At 34.1% G+C, this 23,996-nt stretch overlaps 1 protein-coding gene across 1 annotated transcript in view; it reads right to left on the bottom strand.

The window, feature by feature from the left end:
* Nucleotides 1–23,996, bottom strand: part of Cspp1 (centrosome and spindle pole associated protein 1) — a 125,761-nt gene that overhangs the window by 61,840 nt on the left and 39,925 nt on the right. The window contains exons 11-16 of the mRNA XM_013034475.1: nt 23,063–23,120; nt 21,138–21,346; nt 19,156–19,277; nt 17,338–17,410; nt 8,309–8,438; nt 5,679–5,826 (exon numbers count right to left, since the gene is read on the bottom strand). Of these exons, the coding sequence (XP_012889929.1) occupies nt 5,679–5,826; nt 8,309–8,438; nt 17,338–17,410; nt 19,156–19,277; nt 21,138–21,346; nt 23,063–23,120 (740 nt within the window). The remainder of the gene's footprint in view (nt 1–5,678; nt 5,827–8,308; nt 8,439–17,337; nt 17,411–19,155; nt 19,278–21,137; nt 21,347–23,062; nt 23,121–23,996) is intronic.

Raw genomic sequence — 23,996 nt, 5'->3', positions numbered from 1 at the left:
GGGGGGGCTGGGAAGGTGGCTCAGTGGTAGAGTGCTTGCCTTGCATGCCTGAGGCCCTGGGTTTGATTCCTCAGCACCACATAAGCAAAAAGAAAAAAAAGCCAGAAGTGGCGCTGTGGCTCAAGTGTTAGAGTGGCTAGCCTTGAGCTGAAGAGCTGAGGGACAGCACCCAGGCCCAGAGTTCAGGCCCCACAACTGGACCCCCAAAAAAAATGTGGAGGGGAAGGGAAAAAACAAATTGTTTAAATAGGGATACAGAGATGTAACAAAGAGATGTACAAGTCTGTCCAAAAACGAACTTTGCAACTTTTGGGTGGGGGATGGGAAGGGATGGGAAGGGGAAACAAAGGAGGAGGCAACAATGCTTGATAAAAAATGTACTCATTATCTAGCACATGTAATTGTAACCCCTCTATATGGTATTTTCACAATTACAAAAAAGATACTGTGTTAAAATTTACTATAGGCTCACTGCTATGCCAAGAAAGTCACACCAAGTTGGGTGGAAGTTGACCAACTGATAATAAATTAGGTGAAGTTATTAAAGCAATTTTGAAAAAACTGGAGAATTCGTTATGTCTCAATTCCAAAACTTATAACAAAGCTATAGTATTCAAGAGTATGATATAGGCATAGGATAGACATATAGATAATGAAGCATAACTAATAGTCCAGAAGTAAATTTATGGTCCACCAGCTTCTGATAAAAATATCAAGAAAATGTGGGAAATGTGCTAAAATTGGTTATATGATTATAATTTTGAAACTACTAAAACTATTTAACTATACACTTTACATAAAATGAACTGAGTAGTACAGGAACAGAATCTTAAGAAAACATATATATAAACACATGTATTTATAAACATATATTTAGATGGCTAGACAGACATGAACTGTCACAAACTGCAGGAGATAGACATTATAACCAGACAAATATAGGATCTTGGATTAGAGTCTAAAATAGAATTGAGGAAATTAGGAGAAAAAAACTGGTAAAATCTAAATAAAGTCTATAATTCTATTAATGGTATCATAACAATGTTAATTTCTAGTTATAATCATGGTGAAATAATTATGTGAGATGTTAATGGAATCTGAATAAAAGATCTTCACAATTCTTCCAGAAGTCTTAAAATTATTTCACAATAAAAAGGGTTTTTTAATGAGATAGAGCAAATGAAGTAATGAAGTAATGTAACTCCTCTGTGTAATACCTTAATAATACCAATAAAATAAAAATGAGTTAAAATAACTCACTTTATATTAGTCATTTTAATAATGAATTACTAGAATGTCTAATAATAGAATGACTAAAATTTCAAAGATGCACAAATTCAAATGTTGGTAAGAATTCAGAACAGCTGAAAATTCCATGCTTTTCTGTGGGGGGAAAAAAGGCACCATTTGGAAAAATGTTCGGTAGTTTCCTATGAAATTAAATAAACCTATTATATAACCCAGTGAACTCATTACTAAGAATTCACCAAGAGAAATATAAATGAATGTTTGCAAAAGGTTATTCATGATAGTTTTAAACTAGAAATAATCCAAATGTTCATCAACCGGTAAATGGATTAAAAAACAACAACTAGTACTTCCAAACAATGCAATATTAAGCAATAAGAAAAAAGAAAGAGCTAGATACAGACTGAGAACAGACTGGGCCTGGTCTGGGTTACTAAATGATGTATAAAATAATAGCTTTAAGGGGATGCCTAACATTAACTCACTCCATTTTGTAAGGCAATACTTTTAACCTACACCATTCTTATTTATGACTTGTAGTTACGCAAGCAAACAAACATTATCTGGACAGCCACCAGTTGCTCACATCTATAATCCTAGCTACTCAGGGGGCTAGGATCTCGAGATTGGGGTTCAAAGGCAGCCCGGGCAAAAAAAATTAATGAACCGCCAAAAAGACTGGAAGTGGAGCTGTGGCTCAAGTGGTACAGCACTAGCAAAAGAAACTAAGGGACAATGCCCAGGGCCTGAGTTCAAGCCCCAGAACTGGCACAAAAAAAAATCATCTGGAAAGACTGATAATTAAAAAATGCATGGATGCTTGGGTGTATCAAGCCCATACCAGAAAAATTAGGCCCCCTGAACTTATTAAACACACCAAACTCGGTAATTGATTTAACTTCTTCACCAGAATCACATGAAAGGAGGAAGCTGACACTGGCATATGCCATCACACACTGAACCAGTCATCAGATCATCCAGTGCATGGTTCATCTCAGTTTCATCCCCCTGAGTAATGTGCCTACTTGAATGGCCATCTGTCCCAACCAAGGAAGCAAGGAACCAATGTCATACTCTGAACTAGCATTTCCCTTTAAACTAATTCTGCATTTTGACATCTGATCTCAGGAGCTGGGTGACCAGGTTGTTATCAAAAGTGATCCCTTGCACATTTTTTTAGCTCCATAGTTTGCCTTTCGACCAAGCCTCTGATCCATACAGCTGTTTTACTCTTAGAAATCCTGTAATCTCTATATTACTGTGAAGTGTAATGTTTGATCTGAAATTTAATATCAGTAATTAAGATTAAAATAAAAGATCCAATCTGCCAATTAGTGCTTGTAGTATTTACACTGGCAAATTAATGCTGATGAGACTGATATACTTTTTGAATGTTATCTGATAAATTCAGACAGTGTAGAAAGATATATGAAATAATATAGATGAATCTCATAAGCATTATGCTAAATTTTCAAAATTAAAAGGCAGCTAGGTTTGGCAAGTTAAGCTTATAACCCCAGCTACTTAGGAGGAAGGAAGAGTTCAGGGGATCATTGTTCAAGATCATCCCAGACAGAAAAGTTCACAGGTAAACAGTAGAATGCACCTATAATCACAATTATAGAGGAAACACAATGACTGTGCCTGATGGAGAGTACCCCTCATCCCCAGCAAGATGAGAAAACATTAGTATGAAGGTAAGAGTCTAATCCACTCCAACATACAGTGATAGCCTACCTAGAAAATAACCAATGAAAAAAAGAGAATTGTTAAAAGCACCTTTCAACCAACCATGAGGTCCTGAATTAAAGCCCCATTATTTCAAAACAATTAAGGTAAAATAAAATAAATGGCAATACTATTACTGTTTTTTCTTTAAAAAAAAAGTTATATGCTGGCAGTGGCAGATAGCTGGGTGACAGAATTGGAGGTAAAAGGACACAGGAAATTTTTTGCAGGGCTGGAAATATTCTATATCTTTCAATTGTGGTGGTGGTTACTAGAAACAATTGCCAAAATTCAGTGAACTTTAAAGGGTGAATAATTTTGTTGCATGCAAATTTTAACTCAATATACGTACATAAAAACAAGTTTAAGTCTATTATAGTACTAGAGTACTATAATACATTAAAGATATTTAGGCATATATAAAAAAGATGTTTAATAATGCTACTAATCAGAATTACGAAATATTTTTGGTCATCTTTCAAGTTGGTTACATTTCTATTTTGTGATTTTAATTTTAATTAATCATTTCCATTTGGTGTTCAGTATTTTAAAAAAAAAGTTTAACACATGCAATTTTTAACACATGAAACCATTAAAACATTGCTATAATTTAAGATACAGAAAAGTTTCATTACCAAAAAACTTTCCATCATGCTATCTCTTTGTACTTACTCCCTTTCCCATTGTATAACCTCTGGAAATTTCTCTTTCCTTATAGTATTGTCATTTTGAGAATGTCATATAATGAAAAGATAAATGTGTACATAACATTCTTCAGAAGGGATTTCTTTACTTAGTATAATTCATGTGAAAATTATCCAAGTTGTGTCCATCAACAATTCATTCTTTTTCATTGCTAAGTACCATCCAACTGTATGGATATACCAAGTTTATCCATTCACCTACTAAAAGACATTACAATGTATTAGCTTTTACAGGAATTTAATAATAATATTTACCTATTCTCTAATGAATAAACAACATATTTGGTCCGAATAAACAAGTATGGTCCAAATAATTAAGATGAGACACTTACTCTAAAAGGGTTCACACTGTTTTACAGCCACATTAAAAAACAGATTTTTATAATTTTATAATTTCCTTCAAAAGAGATCTCAAACCCATGTAATCGTAACCCCTCTGTACAGTACTTTCAAAAAAAGAAAAAGAGATCTCAGAGCCAGACATCAGTGGCTCATGACTGTAATCTTAGCTATTCAGGTGGCTGAGATCTCCAACTAACTACAACAAAGCCAGAAGTGAGGCTGGGGCCCCACAACCAATAACAATGACAACAAAAGACTATCAAATAGAGTAGAATACAATAGATGAGGTCTAGAGAAGATCCCAAGCAGAATCATCGTATGACATAATGAGAAGTAAACTTATATTGTGTCTCAGTCTTTTTTTTTTTTTTGGGTCCGGTCGTGGGGCCTGAACTCTGGGCCTGGGCGCTGTCCCTCAGCTCTTCAGCTCAAGGCTAGCGTTCTACCACTAGAGCCACAGTACCACTTCCGGGTTTTTTCTTTTGCTTATGTGGTGCTGAGGAATCGAACCCAGGGCCTCAGGCATGCAAGGCAAGCACTCTACCACTGAGCCACCTTCCCAGCCCTGTCTCAGTCTTGAGAATGAGATGTTACAGAACTTTTAATTGCTGTGATTAATACCTTAACATTAAGTATTATCTTTGCTTTAAAAGGAAATATAGCACTATCCTTAAATGGAAAACTGTGTTTTTCTAATACAGTCATATAAGCATCTAACTATTAAAGTAAGAAATAATCAACTCCACATCTACTAAAATAATCTCATCTGCAAAATAAAAGTGATGAGTTCCAATCTTTCAAAACCATAAGTACTCACTCATGAAAAGAAAAGGAACCAATATTTTGATAAGAAAAAAGTTATTGTGTCTGAAATAGATCTTTAAATATACATATATTTAACAAAGAGTAAATAAAAGGCTTAATACTTTAATAACTCAATACCTATCAATCTTCTGATTCCATTATACGTCCCTACAGTAACATATGATACCATAAGACATAAAACCTACATTTTAAACATTTTAATAAGGACTTTTGTATTATTCTTTATTTCTCATTTCTAATAAAACAATTTTCCAAAACCCCATTCTCTTCACTTTTATTCTGCTACAAGCTAATCAGAAACTATACACATTATATAAAGTACCCTTTTCAATATATTTGTTGTGTAATTACTAGATCAAAATTTGAGAGTATATAACTGAAAAATAAGGTAATTCTGCAGCCTGCCAGGAAGTTTCTAAGAGTAAATCTATTTTTTCTGAAATGAGATCACTAAGGAACATCCTGCATTGAGCAGGTATGTTCCATACATAAATTAAACACAGTATCATTTCTTATATCTATCTCAGCTATTTTTAAGATGTCTTATTAGTATAAAAATGAATAATTTATGTTTATTACTTTTACTAAAAAATTGAAATAGTCTAAATACTAGTTTGGGTAAATAATGACTAACATGAACTCCTCACTGCAGTTGGGTTATATCAACAAATGAAAAACCTATAATAAAAACAAATTAATATTTATAATCAGAATGTTTCTTTTGCATTAAGAAAAAAACCTCCTTACAAGTTGTGAGTCTCTCTCCTTTCTACTCTTTTTTTAAGATGTAAAATTATTTATCTTAAAAACAAGTCCACAAAAATAGCATACTTATCAGATTTCCTTTTGCATCCCTGAGAGGCGCACCACCTCCACCTTTTCCCCAAGGGTTGTAAATTCTCATTTCAGCTTCCAACTTAGCTTCATACTCTTCTTTTTCTTCACGTTCTTTTTTCCTTCTTTCTTCTCTCTCTAGAATCTTGATAACATAAAATAGATTATATTTATTTGGCTGATTAAAAAATTAATCTGCCAATGTTTTGTTACAGTACATTTACTATGAAATTTAAGTTCATGATTAATTCTCAAAACACCTAAATGTCTGGTATAGGTGCTGTTCCACCAGATCATGCCACCAGAGGTTTTTCAAAGCACTAAAACCAGATAAAATTCAACCAACTCTACTCCTACTCCCCAAATGTCTACTCTGATTATTCTCTCCCTGACTCTTCAGTTCCATAGTACCTACTATTAAGGTCTCACTACTTCCAGACAAGAAGTCTAATCCCTATTTCCCAAACCTACACTCCTTACGCAGTCTATTCCCAGAATTCAGACATTGAAAGTTCAGAGCTTTTGAAAAGATGCTAGGCAACTTTGAGTACAATTTATGAAAGCATACAAAATAAATACATACTTGTCATCACCAAGTATAAGTACAAGATTGTTCTCTACAGATATATGGATACGAAAATAAGAATGTTAAATAAGAAGCAACATTTCATAAGTCATTTTTAAACTCAAAACTAGGCACTTTTTTCACACCAGCACGAAGTAATTATACATACATATGATTTTTGTAATTGTTAACCTTCATGCTTTTTCTTTACCCCCAATTCATTCCTTACATGTAAGACCCAGTCTTTTCAGTATTGAGTTACTGGTTCCACAAAAGCCAGAAAAACAACTTAGTAGTAATCAGAATGTGACCCAACTGTATATTGTTTACTTTATTGTAAATAATGGTGAACAGTGGTCAAATAAAGAGTTTTATATTCCTTTAAAAAATAACTTTCTCAAGTGGTAGAGCACTAGCCTTGAGCTGAAGAGCTGAGGGACAGCGCCCAGGCCCAGAGTTCAGGCCCCTCAACCAACAAAAATAAAATAAATAAAAAATAACTTTCTAGAATCTGTCTCATGAAAAAGCTGAATTGAAAGTACTTTAATACGACAGTATCTAAAAGGAACTTTACAGAAAGTAGTCCAGAATATAAATCTGAGTCCCAAGGGTCTTGTCAGAGATAAGGTTGTTAACCCAATAAAAACTCATACTCTAGGGCTGGGAAGGTGGCTCAGTGATAGAGCACTTGCCTTGCATACATGAAGCCCTGGGTTCGATTCCTCAGTACCACATAAGAAAAAAAAAGCCGGAAGTGGCACTGTGGCTCAAGTGGTAGAGCGCTAGCCTTGCTTGAGCTGAAGAGCTGAGGGACAGCGCCCAAGCCCAGAGTTTAGGCCCACAACCGAACCCCCCCCCCCCCCGCCAAAAAAAAACTCATACTCTAGGGCTGGGAAGGTAGCTCAGTGGTAGAGTGCTTACCTTGCATGCATGAGGCCCTGGGTTTGATTCCTCAGCACCACATAAGCAGAAAAGGCTGGAAGTAGCACTGTGGCTCAAGTGGTAGAGTACTAGCCTTGAGCTGAAGAGCCGAAGGACAGTGCCCAGGCCAAGAGGTCAGCCCAGGACCAACAAAAAAAAAAAAAAAAATCAAAAAACAGCTAAAGAGCTGAAGAACAGTGCCCAGGCCAAGAGTTCAGGCCCAGGACCAACAACAAAAAAAATCAAAACATAAAAACAAACAAACAAAAAAGTCATACTCTAGTTATTCTTAAATAAACTTTCTACCCCACTGAAAATTACTAAACAATTTACTGTCATCCATAAATATGCTCTACTACATGTATTCCCCACTAATTTCCTGCCTCATTATTATTCTAGATTAGAACTTCAAATTTGAAATTCTCTGTTCTTATTCTAGATTAGAAATTTCAAAATTCCAAATCCACATCAATGAATTTCTGAAGTACTGTCAATGAAATTTCAGTCTCTTTGATTTCCCCACTACTTCATCTAGTTCAGACCCTCATTGCCTCTTGGGTGGAATTTATCCATAGTTGATTTCAATGTTTTTCTTCCTTTCTCTTTCCCATTGTCTAAATCACTATCAGTGATTTTTAGATATTTTTGTTCACATCAATTAGTCCTCTCATGTTTCTTGGCTTAAAATTTCCTTTCTTTAGTTGTATAAAGATGGAATTTAAAAAATCTTTGTAACTCATCTTTCAAATCAATTTTTTCTCCAAAGCAATTCCACTCCCACAATATTCAAGGAAAGTCTAACCTACATAACATGCAGCTTAAATATCAACTACCATGTGAAGCTCTCCCAATTGTTCCAGGCAATTACTCTCCCTACCCCACACTTCCAACAGCATTCCAATATTTTCACTTCAAAACTTATCATATTGGGGTTGGAGGCATGACTATAATCGTAGAATGTCAATCAAAGAGTTTTGAAAGCAAGTTTGAGTCCCAGTCTCAAACCAAAACAAAAAACAAACAAAAAAACCATCATAGTGTTATAACTAAATGTCTTTTTCTCCATGATCTGCCACGCTTAGTTCTAAAGGACCATAGTGCTACAAATAACATGTTCATCATTAAGTCAATAAGTAAATACCTGCTGCTGTAAAGCTTCTTGATACGACTGAAGGGACTGTTTGGAAGGTTTTGGTTTATCTTCAAATAACAGTCCAGAATTCATTGTCCTATCATTTGTAGTTTTCAGTTCATTCTGTCCAACTGTATTCCTAATATCAAATAAACAATTACGTGAATCTACCTGCTATTCAAGAATAAGAAAACTCAACAAAGAAAATAAACAGCATGTCATATAAAAATATCTTACAATAAAGGACCTATATTTCTCTACAGATCAGAAGGAATCTTTAAGCAAATATCTATTTTAAAATACTTCTTCCTGACTGTTCTTGGTAATCTGTGGATATTGAAAATATACTGGATCTATTTTTTGACCTAGGTGGCAGTTATATCTATCTAAGAAAATACCTTGTGATAATTCCTCAAGCAGTACACATATGACCTGTTTTAAATCTATAGAAACAAGAACACACCAAAAATTTCCCAAATAGTATTCATTGTAAGTAATGATTGGCTATTAAGTAATAAATGAATAAAATTGCTTTTTAGCCATTTCAAAACAATAAAGAAAAAAGTAAAACTGTCTCAAATTATAGTTTTCTCATCTCTAAAAATCAGGCTCATCGGGGCTGGGAAGATGGCTCAGTGGTAGAGTGCTTGCCTTGCATGCATGAGGCCCTGGGTTTGATTCCCCAGCAGCACATAAGCAAAAAGAAAAAAAGCCGGAAGTGATGCTGTGGCTCAAGTGGTAGAGCGCTAGCCTCGAGCTGAAGAGCTGAGGGACAGCGCCCAGGCCCAGAGTTCAGGCCCCATGACCGGACCCAAAAAAAATAAAAATAAATAAAATAAAATAAAATAAAATCAGCCTCATCACTTCAGTAAGCTTCTTTTGTGCACTTAACTCATATAACATATTTATAATATTGGGCTAAACAAATACATTTTGTTAATGGTTACAATGGATTCTGACTGGGCGAACCAGAACAAATGTTTCTAACATCTTAATTTTTTTTCAGAGCCAGATGACTCTAGTGTTAGGAAAAGAAGGCTGATAAGATTATTGCTATCAGTTACACATTGTACAAATTCTTAGTTTCTATTTCACTCATTATTCTTCCTATCCTCATCCCTACATTACTCAATTTTTTTCTTAAATAAGACTGAGAGTAGTGGGAACTGGTGGATTACTACTAGCTACTAGGAGGTTGAAATCTGAGGATCAAAGTTAAAAGCCAACCTAGGCAGACAAATCTTCTAAGACTCTTATCACCAATAAACTAATAAAAAGCCAGTAAGCATGGTAGATGCAAGGCTCATGTACAAGACATGAGCCAATAAAGCTAAGTGAGAATGCAAGCCCTAAGTTCAAACTACAGGATTTCATTGGTATTGTCAATCAGTTATAGAGATATAAAACAATAATTTGGGATACAAAATAATAATTTTCACTATTAATACTATCTTTTTACCTTTTCACATAATTAAAACTTAGGTGTTCGCCAAGCATGGTGACTCAAGCCTGTAATCCTAGCTATTTGGGCAGAGATTGAGATATTATGCCAGTGTATGCAAAAAAAAAAAGTTTGCAAGACTCCATCTCAATTAATAGCTGGGAAAGGGGTGTGTGGCTGCTACCCAGATACAGAAGAAGTATAACCACTGGTCTCAGTGACAAGCATCTGTCCTCCCCAATGGCATGATGAAGCACAAGTATGAGAATGGCAGCCTGGGCTGAAGCATTAAGCAAAGTCATGCCTCAAAAATAACCAATGCAAAAAGGACTAAGGCGGATCCCATGATAGAACACCTCCCTAGCAAGTGGGCCTAGAGTTCAATCTCCAGTACTGCCAAAATAACTTAAGTGTTTTTGATTCTCTTTGCCTCCTGTCTGAAAATTCATGTTGAGAGCTCTTATTTTCTTCTGATCAGTTTTAAGAAAACAGCACTGCTCTGTCTTTCTTCATGAAGTTGGATTCAAAATTTTAACATGACTGAAGAAACATGTAATTAAATCAGAACAGAAAGAAGGGAGAATACAGCAGGGGTACTAAGCAAACTAAACAATGGTTTGTATTCTATTTACAGTTATTCAACAGTTACCAACTAATCTATATTTAGAACATTTCCACAATCAAAAAAAAAAAAAATCCCTTGTATCCATTCAATCCTTGGCACATCCAGCCCCTGGCAATCAGAGTAGCCCCAGTGTAACCAAAAAGAAAAAAAAAAGTCAAGACAATCTGCAATGTTCATATTCTTATTTCATTCACCATCCTACATTCCAAAGTAATTCCAATTGACATATAATCTGTTATAAAATCAGAGAAGAAACACTCCTAGAGACATTATTCTTCGAACACTAACTACATAGAGAAAAAAAATTGAAAGCTACAAATGCAAAAAGAAAAGTTAGATGAAAAGCCCATTAGACTAGCAGCAAATTTCTCAACACAAACTCTAAACATAAGGAAGGCATGGAAAGACATAGTTTACACTTTGAAGAAAAAAAACAAAAACCAGCCAATCTAGATTACTTACTATAGCCAGCAAAGCTATCCTTCACTAATGTGAGAGAAATACTTTTTATGATAAACAAAAGGTAAAGAAATTTATGACTAGTAAATCTAAAAGGGTTTAGTTTTAAGATTCTTGTGTCTGTTTTTAATGATATTAACTTACAATTTCCCATTTCATACTTGCCTTTTTAGGTTTCAGTATTGAGTTAACAATTTTTTTTTGGGGGGGGGGAGGGTCGGTGGGTCTTGAACTCTGGGCCTGGGTGCTGTCCCTTAGCTTTTCAGCTCAAGGCTAGCACTCTACTACTTGAGCCACAGTGCCACTTTCAGTTTTATGAGTGGTTTACTAGAGATAGTCTCACAGCCTTTCCCGTCGCGTGGTGAGGGGAGGGGTGGATTTGAACCGAGATCCTCAGATCTCAGTCTTCTAAGTAGCTAGGATTACAGGTGTGAGCCACCTGTGCCTGGCGAGATAACAACTTTTTAATAGTTCTATATTCGTTTCTATAATATTGGATTTTTTTTCTCTGCAATGACTGGCAAATTCTCTAGGCTATATAGAATTGAAATTTATTTTTGTAGAAGGATTCAAAATTTCTAATGCAATATTTTAAGTTTTGTTATTTTTTAGGTTTTATTCTTGAATCAGTATTAGTAAAATACATTTTTAGAGAAATTGTTCTAAATTTTCTAATTCCTTGGCATAAAAATTTTCATATTTTCCTTTTTCTTCATTAACCTCAGTATTGAACTATTAATTTAGTCTTTGGAGGAATATAATTTATGTTTATGGACTGTCTGCTTATATATTGCATTTAATTGATGTCTATTCTTTTGTTATCTTTACATTGTTTCTTTGTTTACTCCATGGTTCTTTTTCCCACTTTTCTGGTGTGTGACCTTAATTTTCATCTTATTTTACATATTTTCTAATTTCTTCTTTGTTTTCTAATTTCCAACACACAAAATTATTTTATTTTTAAAATAAATTTCTAGCTTAAATGGTTCACAGGATACCTACTGAAATTTATTAGGAATTATATGAAGGATTAGAATATGATTAGTTTTATAAATAAGTAGAATCAGGATAGATGGCAATGACTAAAAGAGTAACACTGATCAATATTTATTGTACTGAATGGAAGAGATAAAGGAGAAAAATGGAAGGGATGAATCAATCAAGATACAGTGTACTGAAACTGACATGTTAGATTGAAAACCCTTCCTACAACCACTTAAAGATAAATTTTAGTGCATTTTACACATAAACTGACACATTAAGTTGAAAGACTTACAGATAAGTTTTAAAATAAATTTAATTAAGTAGTACTTTTAGATTACCTAAAAATGAAAAGATAAGCTAGGAACTGGTAGCTCACGCCTATAATCCTAGGAGGCTAAGATCTAGAGGATCACAACTTGGGGCTATCACAAACAGAAAAATTTGCGATTCCATCTCTAAAATAACAAGCAAAAACAGTGTGGCTCTAAAGGTAGAGTACCAGGTCTAGTAACCAAGAGTTTCTGTGGAGTAACACTGTTCAAAAGAATGTACTCAATACATGAGTTATGTAACTGTAACCCCTCTGTATATCACCTTTTTAATAAAAATAAATTAAATTAAATTTGAAACCTAAAAACAACAAGAAAAAGTTTTGAATTCAAACCCTAGTACCACCAAAGGAATGAAAAAAAAAAGGCAATATACCAAAATTTAAATGATACAGTAAAAGCAGTACTGAGAAATTTATAATTGTAAACATACATACCCCAAAAGGAAGTCCAGCTGGACACCAATGGCACACATTTGTTATACTAACTAATCAAGAGACGGAAAACAAGAGAACTACAGTTCAAGGCCAGCTTAAGTGAAAAGTTTGTGAATCCCCATCTCAATCAATTATCTGGGCACAGCGTTCAAGCCTATCACCACAGCCACCACAGGAAGTTTCAGGTGGGAGAATCATGGTCTACAGCAAAAAGTGAAATCCTATCCCAAAAAATAACTTCAGCAAAAACTAAAGGTGTGACTTAACTTTTAAAGCAACTTTCAGAGACTAGAAAAACAACTAAACATAGCAGACAGCAGAAGTCAAAAAAATAGAGAAAATTATTTTGAAACCAATAGCTAGATCTTTGCAAATGTCAACAAGATTGATAGATGTTTAACCAGATTGATCAGAGGGGTAGGACTAGGGTTCAGTGATACAGCACTTGTCTAGCATATAATGTATAAAGTCCTGGGTTTAATTTCTAGTGTAAACAAACGGTCCAAGAAGAGATTGTCATCTTCTACTCAAATCAAAAATTTTAAAAAGGAGCTGGCACCAGTGGCTCATGCCTGTAATCCTAGCTACTCAGGAGGCTGAGATGTAAGGATCTTGGTTCAAAGCTAGCCTGGGCAGAAAAGTCCATGAGACTCTAATCTTCAATAAACCACCAGAAAACCCGAAGTGGTGCTGTGGCTCAAGTGGTACAGTGCTAGTCTGGAGCTTAAGAGCTAAGGAACAGCGCCCAGGCCCAAAGTTCAAGCCCCATGACTGACAAAAACATTAAATAAAGGCAATTACTAATGATCTTATAAAAAAATTAAAAGAATTGGCTGGGCGCCAGAGACTCTGTATCTATTATAGTCCTAGCTACTCAGGAGGTTGAGATATGAGGATCGTAGTTCAATGTCAGCCCAGGCAGGAAAGTCCATAAGACTCATCTCCAATTAACCACCAGAAAACCGGAAGTGATGCTGAGGCTCAAATGGTAGAAGACTAGCCTTGAGATGAATAACTGGGGGACAGGGCTCAGGCCCGGAGTTCAAGCCCCACAACCAACAAAAATTAAATAATTAAAATTTTAAATAATTGAAATTGAGCAAGCATATGACAACAAATCAACTACATGACTTAAATGAGATGGAAAAAATCTTAAAAACAGAAAATCTATAAAACTAAATCACAAAGAAAAGTGAATTTGAAATTAAAAATCTAGCCAGGACGAGTGCACAATCCTATAATCTCAGGACTAAAGAAGCTGAGTAATGAGGATCTTAAGTTTGAGGACAGCTTAGACTGTCCTATGTTCACTCCTCAGCACCAAGGGGAGAAAACTTAACAACAAAAGCACTAGGAGTAAAGGGGACAATTTTGATGGCTTTTGGCCCATACAAGTAGTTTAAATTCAACTCCAGTGCCAATGTAGACCAAGCCCTAGGGGATTCACATTATCAGTATAAACTTTTTCATACAATGAAAATAAATGAACTCCCTCACCATCCTCTACTGGCAGATGACTTTTTCTAATCCAGCCTTTGACTAAAGACCAGCCCTCAAAATACTGAGTAGGTCAACCTTTCCCTTGTATTGCTACAAGACCATACTCCTATTCCACGTAAAAATAGCCCATAATTCAGATTAATATATTACTTTGTAGAATAGAGAAAAAAACACATACACACAACAACAACAAAAAGGATAGACCCAATGGCTTCACTGGTGAATTATACCAAATAAACATTTAAAGAACTAACACAATTCTTCCCAAAGTTTCCAAAAACCTAGCGAGGAAGAAACAACAATGCGTGAGCCCAGCTAAACTCAGCCCGACACCAATGTCAAATGACACTAGAAGAAAAGAAAAATATAGAACAGTATATTTTATGAACAATGATGAAAACTCAGCAAAATACCAACAATCAAATTCAGCAGCATATTAAAATGATTATATACATGACCAGGGCAGATTTATTCCTGGGATGCAATGACTTTCACATAAAACTCAAACAATGTATTGAGGAGAAACACAGGACCATTTCAATTACTGCAGAAAAAAATATTTAACAAAATTCAACAAGCTAATAATAGAGATTACCCCATATGTGCAAAAAAACACAGCAAATATACATTCAGTGATAAAAGAAAAAATACTTTTCTTTAAGTTTAAGATCAAGGCAAGAATGTGCACTTTGCCAATTTTACTTAATACTAATTTTAAACCAGAGTAATTAAACAAGAAAAAGAAAATAAAAGGCATCCAAACTGGAAAGAAGTCCATCATCTCTGTTCCTATATATACAAAACCCTAAACATTACACACATATTCCGGCCCCCAAAATACCCTGATAAAATACATGAATTCAGAAAAGTAGCAGGTACAAGTCAATATACAAAAATCAGCTAAATGAACAATTGAAAACTACAAAAATAGTTCTACTGACAAACCACCAAAAAAGAATAACATACAAAAAAATTTAATATCTATACAATGAAAATTACAAAATACTGACAAAGTAAATTAAGGAAGCTATATGCAAGTAGAAATACAACTCAAGTTCATGGATTTAAAAAATCTGTATTATTAAACTACCAATCTACAGATTCAATGCATCCTTCTCAAAATTCTACTGATCTTTTTTAACAGAAATAGAAAATCCCACCCTAAAATTCAGATAGTGTGTCAAGGGGCTCAAAACAGGCCAAACAATATTGTAAAAGGAGAATGAAGCTCAGAGACTCATATTTTCCTCATTTCAAACTTTCAAAGCTACAGTAATCAAAACATTATTGTACTATAAGGAAGACAGACATATAGACCAAGGATATAGAAAACCCAGAAATAAACCCTCAAATATAAAGTCAAATGATTTTTTACAAGGATGTCATAATCATTCCATGGAGAAAGAAGAGTCTCTTCAAAAAACTGTGCTGGGAAAACTAGATATTCACACATACAAAAGAATGAAGTTGAACTCCTATTTAAGATCATTTACCAAAAAAAAAAAAAGCAGAAAGAATCAAAGCATCCAAAGAACTAAAACTATTTTTTTTAATTTAGGAGAAAGCTAGGAATGGAGGCTCAATCCTATAATCCAAGAGGTAGAGATTTGAGGAATCACGGTTAAAGGCTGGCACAAGCATAGACGTTGGAGAGACTCAGTCTTACTCAAAGGCTGTTACCCCAGCTACAGGGAGAAGCACAATAACAGGCCTCAGGGGCAGTGGCCTGTTATGTCCAGTGAATTGGGGAAGCACAAATAGGAGAATCATAATCCAAAATAATTCAGGCGTAAATTAAGTCACTATTTCAAAAATAACCAATGCAAAAAGGACAAGAAATGTGGCTCAAGTGGTATCATGCCTGCCTAGCAAGTGCCTATAATATCCTGAGTTCAATCCCCAGGACCACAAGGAGGAAAAAAATGGCAGAGGTCTAGCATAGTCCTTCCAAGAAGGTGCACAAAGAGCCAATAAGCATAAAGTATGTTTAGTATCACTGAGCAATTAAGATAAATGCAAATTAGGGCTGGGAAGGTGGCTCAGTGTAGAGCGCTTGCCTTGCATGCCTGAGGCCCTGGGTTCGATTCCTCAGCACCACATAAGCAAAAAAGTAAAAAGCCGGAAGTGGTGCTGTGGCTCAAGTGGTAGAGCGCTAGAGTTCAGGCCCCACGACGGGACCAAAAAAAAAGATAAATGCAAATTAAACTAGAAAACTAGAAGTGTACTTACCATAGCATTTGTGAGGACTTAGGTTCAAACGTCAAAGTAACAGAAAATAACAAGTGTGTCAAGTAGGTGAAGAAATTCAAATCCTTGTGGACTGTCAGAAGTATTACAAAATAGTACAGCCACTGTGGAAAACCGTGTGACAGTTCCTGAAGAATATTTTTCAAACTGCTACCAATTAACCTCAAATTTCCCAAAGGGAAATTTGCACAGCAGTGTTAATGCAACCTTATTCACAACAGTTAAAATGTTGAAGAAATCCAAGTAGGTGAATAAGCAAAATTTATGGCATATACATGCAATATTCACTCTTAAAAGATTGTGACATATGGTGCCAAAAGAGGTGGCTCAGTGGTAGAGCGCTTGCTTTGCATGCCTGAGGCCCTGGCGATTCCTCAGCACCACATAGGCAAAAAAGAAAAAATCCGGAAGTGGCGCTGTGGCTCAAGTGGTAGAGCGCTAGCCTTAAGCTGAAGAGCTGAGGGATAGCGCTCAGGCCCAGAGTTCAGGCCCCACGACTGGACCAAAAAAAAAAAAGACTGTGACATCTGTATAATATAGATGAAAATTAAAGACATCATGCTAATGAAATAAACCAGTCATAACAAGCCAGTCACAGAAATACATGTCTGACTGCTCACCCTAAAGTACTTTAAGAAGAGTCAAAAACACAGATAACAGAATAGGAGTTGATAGGAAATGAAGGTGAAAGAAGGGAGTGATAACCTTTTATTTAATGGGTACCAAGTTTCAGTTTATAAACAATGAAAATATTTTTGAAGATGGCTCTCTAACATGATAAATGTATTAAATACACTAGAACAAGTACCCTTAAAATTATCACAAAATTTTATTATGCTCTTTTTTTGTTTTTTTTGTTTTTGTTTTTTTTGCTTATGTGGTGCTGAGGAATCGAACCCAGGGCCTCAGGCATGCAAGGCAAGCGCTCTACCACTGAGCCAACTTCCCAGCCCTTATTATGCTCTTTTAATACAATAAACAAACAGAAACAATAATCCTTTTAATTTGTAACTTACACAATAGGTTGTGCTAGTTGATGTGTGACAGGGGCATAAGCTACAGGTTGTCCTCCCATCATTCTTGAATCATCTTAAAAGGAAAAAAAAAAAAAGAATGAATTCCCATTTTATAACACTTTATGCCAAAAGGAAAAAGCACAAGACAAAAATATTTCCTAAGGAAAAGCATCAAGACAACCTTTTAGATTAAGAATTAGCAAAGAACAATACCAAAAAAAACACATAAATAATTGTTCCTTAACTCAAAATACATACAAATTCTTGATTTTGTTTTGTATTTGATTCCCATTATATAGACCAGACTGAGCTGGAAATTCTTTGTAGCCCCAGGTTGGCCTCAAACTTTTGATCCTCCTCTTCAGCTTGTAACTGTGTTTTAAAACATACACTATGTTTGCCTATATTGTTTCCCCAGAACTCATACAGGAGTTTAATCCCCTAAGTCTTATTAACAGATTTAAGAATTTTAATCTCAAGACAAAGTTTAGTGGTAGGGCCTTGAAAATAATGATATTAAGACTAGATGAAGGGCCTGAGTCCTATAATTAGATCTTGGTGGCTTTATTTTTTTCATTATTTAGAGAAGACATTTCTACTATCTGAAATCAAACCCATATGCATAAAATTTAACACACTTAATATACTCTGTACAAATGGAAAAGATAAGTTTTATCATTGCTAGACTAATTTAACTTCTGTACAGTGCCAACTTAATACAGTAAACTGAAATCTTTCACCAGTTTCCAAAAATCAAACATATATAGAAATTATATATATTATAGAAATTATATGTATATATACACTCAGAATGAGAAAGAAAAAATAAAGGATGATAACAGCATGTTATGCATCAATAGCAGCAATAATTTTTCCAGGCTCTGTAGTCATCTAAACAAAATTCTAGATACATCCAGCACATGCCAAAAAAGAAAAAAGAAAAGCAAGGCCAAAAGTATAACCACAGAAAACAGCAAAATTCTGTATCTGTCATGGTACCTGACACCATTTTTTAATAACTTTCCCATAACCATCTGAAAGAAAACACCCTAGAGTAGCATCATTAAAAACAGATCTGATAAAGCACAGTCACTACTATGTATCATTAAGGCAGGTAGAAGATTTTACATTCTCAAAGGAATGATATAGTACTGTCCTTACATCTATGATACTAGATATCACTAGCATTAAAAAGACATCATTTGAGACTTGATTCTACTCTTCCAGCAGAGGGTCCAAAGGATAGTATGGCACAGCTCTGTAAAGAAATACACTTTCTTATGTAAGTATTCCTTGTAATAGTGTCAGAACATCAGCTAAAAACTATTACAAAACAAATCAACAAGAACAATAAAACATCCTAGGGGTGGGAGGGAACAACCAAACAAAACACCTTATAACAAGTGGATTTCATACAAAGCTGACTCTGAAGACAAGCAAGACTCAGCCTAACTGCTGTTTTTATACAATCTGTCATGTTTGAATGATTTAAACTCCACAGAAGGAGATGTCCAGTCATACTTTAAAGCATAAAGGGAGAAAAGGAGAATGCAGAGATATACACACTCCTGCCATGACATGATGCAGACAAGAGCCTGTGTATCTATTTGGACTTTAGGCTTCTAAAACTTGAGTGCAAATAAACTTCCTTTCTTTATAAAGCAGTATCAGAAATGTACTTGCACAGGAAATGAATTTATCAAGTGAATAGATACATGTGAATTAAAATTTTAATGTTAAATTCATACTTCCCTTGTAGAAAACCAATTGTCCTTATTAAACCACTTGAAAAAGATGTTTACCCTATTGATCACTTACAATAAGCAAAACTGGGATCCAAAGTATTTCTGGCACCATAAAAATAGTATGCATCATCATAAGGAGTTCGATAGTTAGTAGCCATAGATGGTAGTAGGGGAGGTGGAGGCAGAGGTGCAATCCTATATCAAAAGAAAAACGGAAAATTCTTCTCATATTTCATTGTAAATTTTTTTATCAAAATCATTCTTCTGCAAAACATTACTGAAAGTCCAATCACTAGCTTAGAAAAAGCCACAATCTCATTCTCATTGTTCATCAAAAACTATGAATCAAAAAGCAAATAATATAGCATAAAATTTCACAATTTGAGATACAACAGTTCTGTAAGACATAAACAAGTTAATATTTAATAATTAGTAGCCAATAGTGGTACCAAGTAAAAAGAGATATTTTATGTCCCTCTGAATAATACAGAAATAGACAATTACAACCAGAACAAACAAAACAAGTATGTGCTGGGGCATTTAAATCTTTTTAAGGAGAGGTAGAAAGCTCCAAAGATTTCCCCCAAATGGAATTGCTTGAGCAACCAAAGACAATCCAGGAACCAAAAGCAAAGAGTTCAAAACTGCACAAATAACTCAGTGTGAGAAAAGGGATATAGTCAACCATAGTGTGAAATAAAAATTACAAGTCAGTATAAGATCCTGGTATAATCTTTAGTGCTTTATAAATTATTTTAAGAAAACTTACTTAACTTTTCACTAATCAGAAAACAGTTCTGTTATTTCTAACAGTACAGTACTTTCAAGCAATAAAAATGGTAAAGGAGCATTCCTTTAGATGAACAAAAAAATGATAAGGGGTATATTCTAGAACATTTTCATTTCTGCCCGTAACTTCAGAGATTCATATTGTATATTCCAAATTTTCTGAAAAGCTAAGAAGGCATTAAAGTTCCTCTCAAGTCACTCAATGAGCCTGACTTCACTACCTTCATTTAAAAGATGTCAATAGAGAAGCCGAATAACTGTTATAAAAGAAGCAGTTATAACCAAAACCTAAATTCTATACATTTATATAAGAGCTTATCTTCATAACATGTAATTGTAGACAACAAAAATACTATAGTATTTATTCTGAAGTTCAACAGAATTGTGTAGTTCACCCAAATTCCAGACACAAAGTCAACCATTTCAATCACTTATCCAAAACTGAAACCACAATACAATCCATTAATTCCAATCCCTCCTAGTGTTATGAGTAGGAAAGAATTAAAGAAAACAAACAAAGCATCTGACAATACAGCAAATATAATTCTACAATTTTGTTAGTACTATTTATGAAAGACCAAGCCCTGCTGAAAGAAGTGCAGCCTAGAAATAGTTTTGTTTTTAATCCACATTTAAACACATTCCATTAATTCACTTAGAATAAACAAACACAACAACAAAAAACAAACTTCAGGTCCCATAAAAAAGGAAGTAGACCAGAAAATATCAGTGCTGATAGAAGTTTTTTATGTGTAGTCCAGAACAAAATAACTTTTACCTACAGAAATCATGTCTTTAACACCTAAGTTTTATCTCAATACTTTATTTCCAGGCATTTGAGTTTTTTAGCCCAAGTAATCAGAAAGAAAGAATTAAAGGAAAGAGAAGCTAAAATAAAATCATTTGTAAATGAGACATATTACCAACTTTTTCTGCTTAAGCTGAAGGAAAAATCAATGTTTGCCAAGTGGAAGTAACAAAATCGAGATTGTATACCTTTTATATAATAAAATATTTCATCAAAAATAAGTACTGACATGTGCTTTAAATGCAATTCATTCAAAAATATAAATCCTTTTAAATAAGAGTGTTATAAGAATTTCCCTTGTCTTATAATAGCAACGAAATGTTTCAAAACAAATTATTTGCCAAAACCACTATATAAAGGACTGTATCATCTGCTTCAGGATATCCTTCTAAACATCTATAAATATAACAATACCTTACCTAATTCCCAAACACAAAACTTATATTTTAAACAAGCACCTGGGAGGCACCATTTCACCAAGAGTGCTGTGGAGTCCACTAGGCAAATCTTCATTTTGAGAAAGGACAGAATGAGTTGATGGGATGGGTGGAATAGATGAGGCAGATAAAGGAGGGAGAGGTGTCTGGAAAGCTACTCTGGGTCTCTCAGGTGGTATCTTATCTTCACGTTGTCTTGGTGCTGTACTAAACTGCTTTAGTCTATCGGGCTAAAATAAAGAGGGGAAAAAAGCTGTTACATAGAATCTTAAGTTAAATGCAGAAGGTCCTCAAAACATCCTCTATCCAGGCAAGCACTTAAGTATAAAACAGAATTTTACAGCTATAAAAGATTGTAAAGATTTAATTCTTATTTTATAAATGAGTAACTGAAGCTCTCTGAGGAGTACATAAGTCACCTAAAGACTTGCCATTAATAAACAATCAACAACTAGAGTCAGATATTAAAATTTTTCCATTATATTATAACAAAATGATACTTTCTCCACTAATTACCATTTCTGTTATTATTCTGTAGAAAAGGGTGAGTAAATACTTTCTGTAAAGGGTCAGACAGCAAATATATTAGATTTTTCAGGCCATCTGGTCTTTTTCCAATGATCCTACTCCAATGTACTGATAAAGCAGCCAGACAATATGTAAAGAATGAAAACTGTTCTACTGCAGTGAAAATTTATAGAAATGCAGCAGCTGGGTTTGGCTACAGGTCAACATGTTAACCTTGACTCATAAGCATCATTCATATATCCTTTTCTAAAATTTGAGCACCAAAAAGTAAGCTCAAATAGCATGTTTAACTCTTCTAACACTGATACATTTTTATAAATCAACTTGACATTGTATGAGTTTAAGTTTAAAGTTAAATTTTAAAAATCTGTGAAACTACAAAATTTAATATGCCAGTATATTACATTCAAAAGTTCAAGATTATAAAAAGGAAACTTTGGATTGCAAAATCTACTTCAAACGTATTCACTGAGAAGAAAAAATGTTTTGGAATTTATCTTATATGCTTGTGGGAGGCATAATTTATTGAGAATAACCTCTAAGGTTATTTAATGTAAAGTTTTTATTCTATAACTAGTAGGAGCAAATGGGGGAGATACTGGCACAGTACTAAATTTTTTTTGAAAGAGGACTGGTGCTGGGGATAGACCCCAAGGTACAATAAAAAGATACTGAGTTACAACCCCAATATTAAAGTTTTTTAAATGGAAGACAGAGTAAAAGTAAGTCAAAAGTTGTCTACAGCCTAATAACAATTTAAATAAGCTTAATTCTCAGGATTTTCTGTATCCTTTTTAAAGACTCAACTTCAACAAAATTGAAGGCTTTAAACACCATTTAAAAATGAAAAAATTTGCCTTGGCAATAAATACTACATATTCAACTACAAAAAAGTACATTGTGTTAAGAGCAAAAAATTGTTACCTCCTCCTTACTTAACTGCAATGATGAGAGAAATTCATTCCACTTAATGATGAGAATTGCAAAATTAAAGTAAAAATAAGATTATTATCTCTCTAGCCTTACAATAAATAACAATTACTAAAATATTTAAACTAGCACTAAAGTTTTCAATTTCTTTCAAGATCACTCAAGTAAGAAAGGTAATCAAGAAATAACCAAGAAAAATATTAAATTAATTCTAAATTAAACTTTCTTTTGAAGAGCACATATGATGCAAAGTAAAATAATTTAAGACAAGGTAAAAGAATTACACACAAGTTTAAAAAATTTTCCTAGAGAATTATACAATAGTAACAGTTATGAGTTGTATTTTTTGAGATCTAGATTTAGTTTATTATTGTTCAAATTTATCTACTTTTTCAGTTTCCCAATACTCTTATCCCCACATGCCACCACATTTAAGACTAATTTGAATTAAAGATTGAACATTTTTAAAAGATTCCAAGAACGCTTACCGATTTTTCAGGGTCTTGTACTCCAGAAGCTGCAACTGTGAGTTCTAAATCTTTTTCTCTAACAAAATTAAAGTTTTATATTTATTAAAAAGTTATAATAAATACTATCAACATTATAACCACTGTTGAAACAAACTTTCACTCAAGTCTACTAAATTCATAAGCAAAATACAATGCCTTTAAATGACAAAAGCCTTATTATCAAAAACAAATTTTCTGATAGTACACAATAAATTAGAACTTAAATAAAAGTGACTTAGAATATTTCAAAACCAGTGTGCTGGTACTTCAAGGGCAAAGTAATTTATAAAGTCCTCTTTTAGGGACCAAATATATTTTCAGTTCACAATGAAAAAGCTAAAAAAAATTAACTGTAATTCCTTATTAGAAATTCTAATAAGCCGGGTGCTGGTGGCTCACGCCTGTAATCCTAACTATTCAGGAGTCTGAGATCTGAGGATCGAGGTTCAAAGCCAGCCAGGACAGGAAAGGCTGGGAGACTCTTATCTCCAATAAACCACTTAGAAAACTGAAAGTGGGTCTGTGGTAAAGCGCTAAGCCTTGAGCTGAAGAGCTCAGGGATAGCGCCCAGGCCCAGAGTTCAAGCCCCATGACTGACAAAAAATTTTAAAAAAAAGAATCCTAATAAGAATTTTTAAGGAAAAAAAATGTTAAAGAGGGCTCATATCACATAATAGATAATAGCTTCTTCTTAGGATCAATGAAAACAAAAAGATAATAGCTCTCAAATTGTCTAGAATTAGAACTCTATTCATAATTTTAAGCTATAACTAACATTTCACAATATTTTCACACTGAGGAATATACACAATTAAATACCTGTGAGTCACCACATTTCTTTTTTGTGTTTTGTTTTTTTTGTGTGAAAATACTGTACAGAGGGGTTACAATTACATGGGCAAGATAAGAAGTA

Source organism: Dipodomys ordii, unplaced genomic scaffold, assembly GCF_000151885.1.
Source record: "Dipodomys ordii isolate 6190 unplaced genomic scaffold, Dord_2.0 Scaffold190, whole genome shotgun sequence".
NCBI lineage: Eukaryota > Metazoa > Chordata > Mammalia > Rodentia > Heteromyidae > Dipodomys > Dipodomys ordii.
Note: the sequence above shows the minus strand (reverse complement) of the source record. Positions and strands in the feature narration are given on the sequence as shown.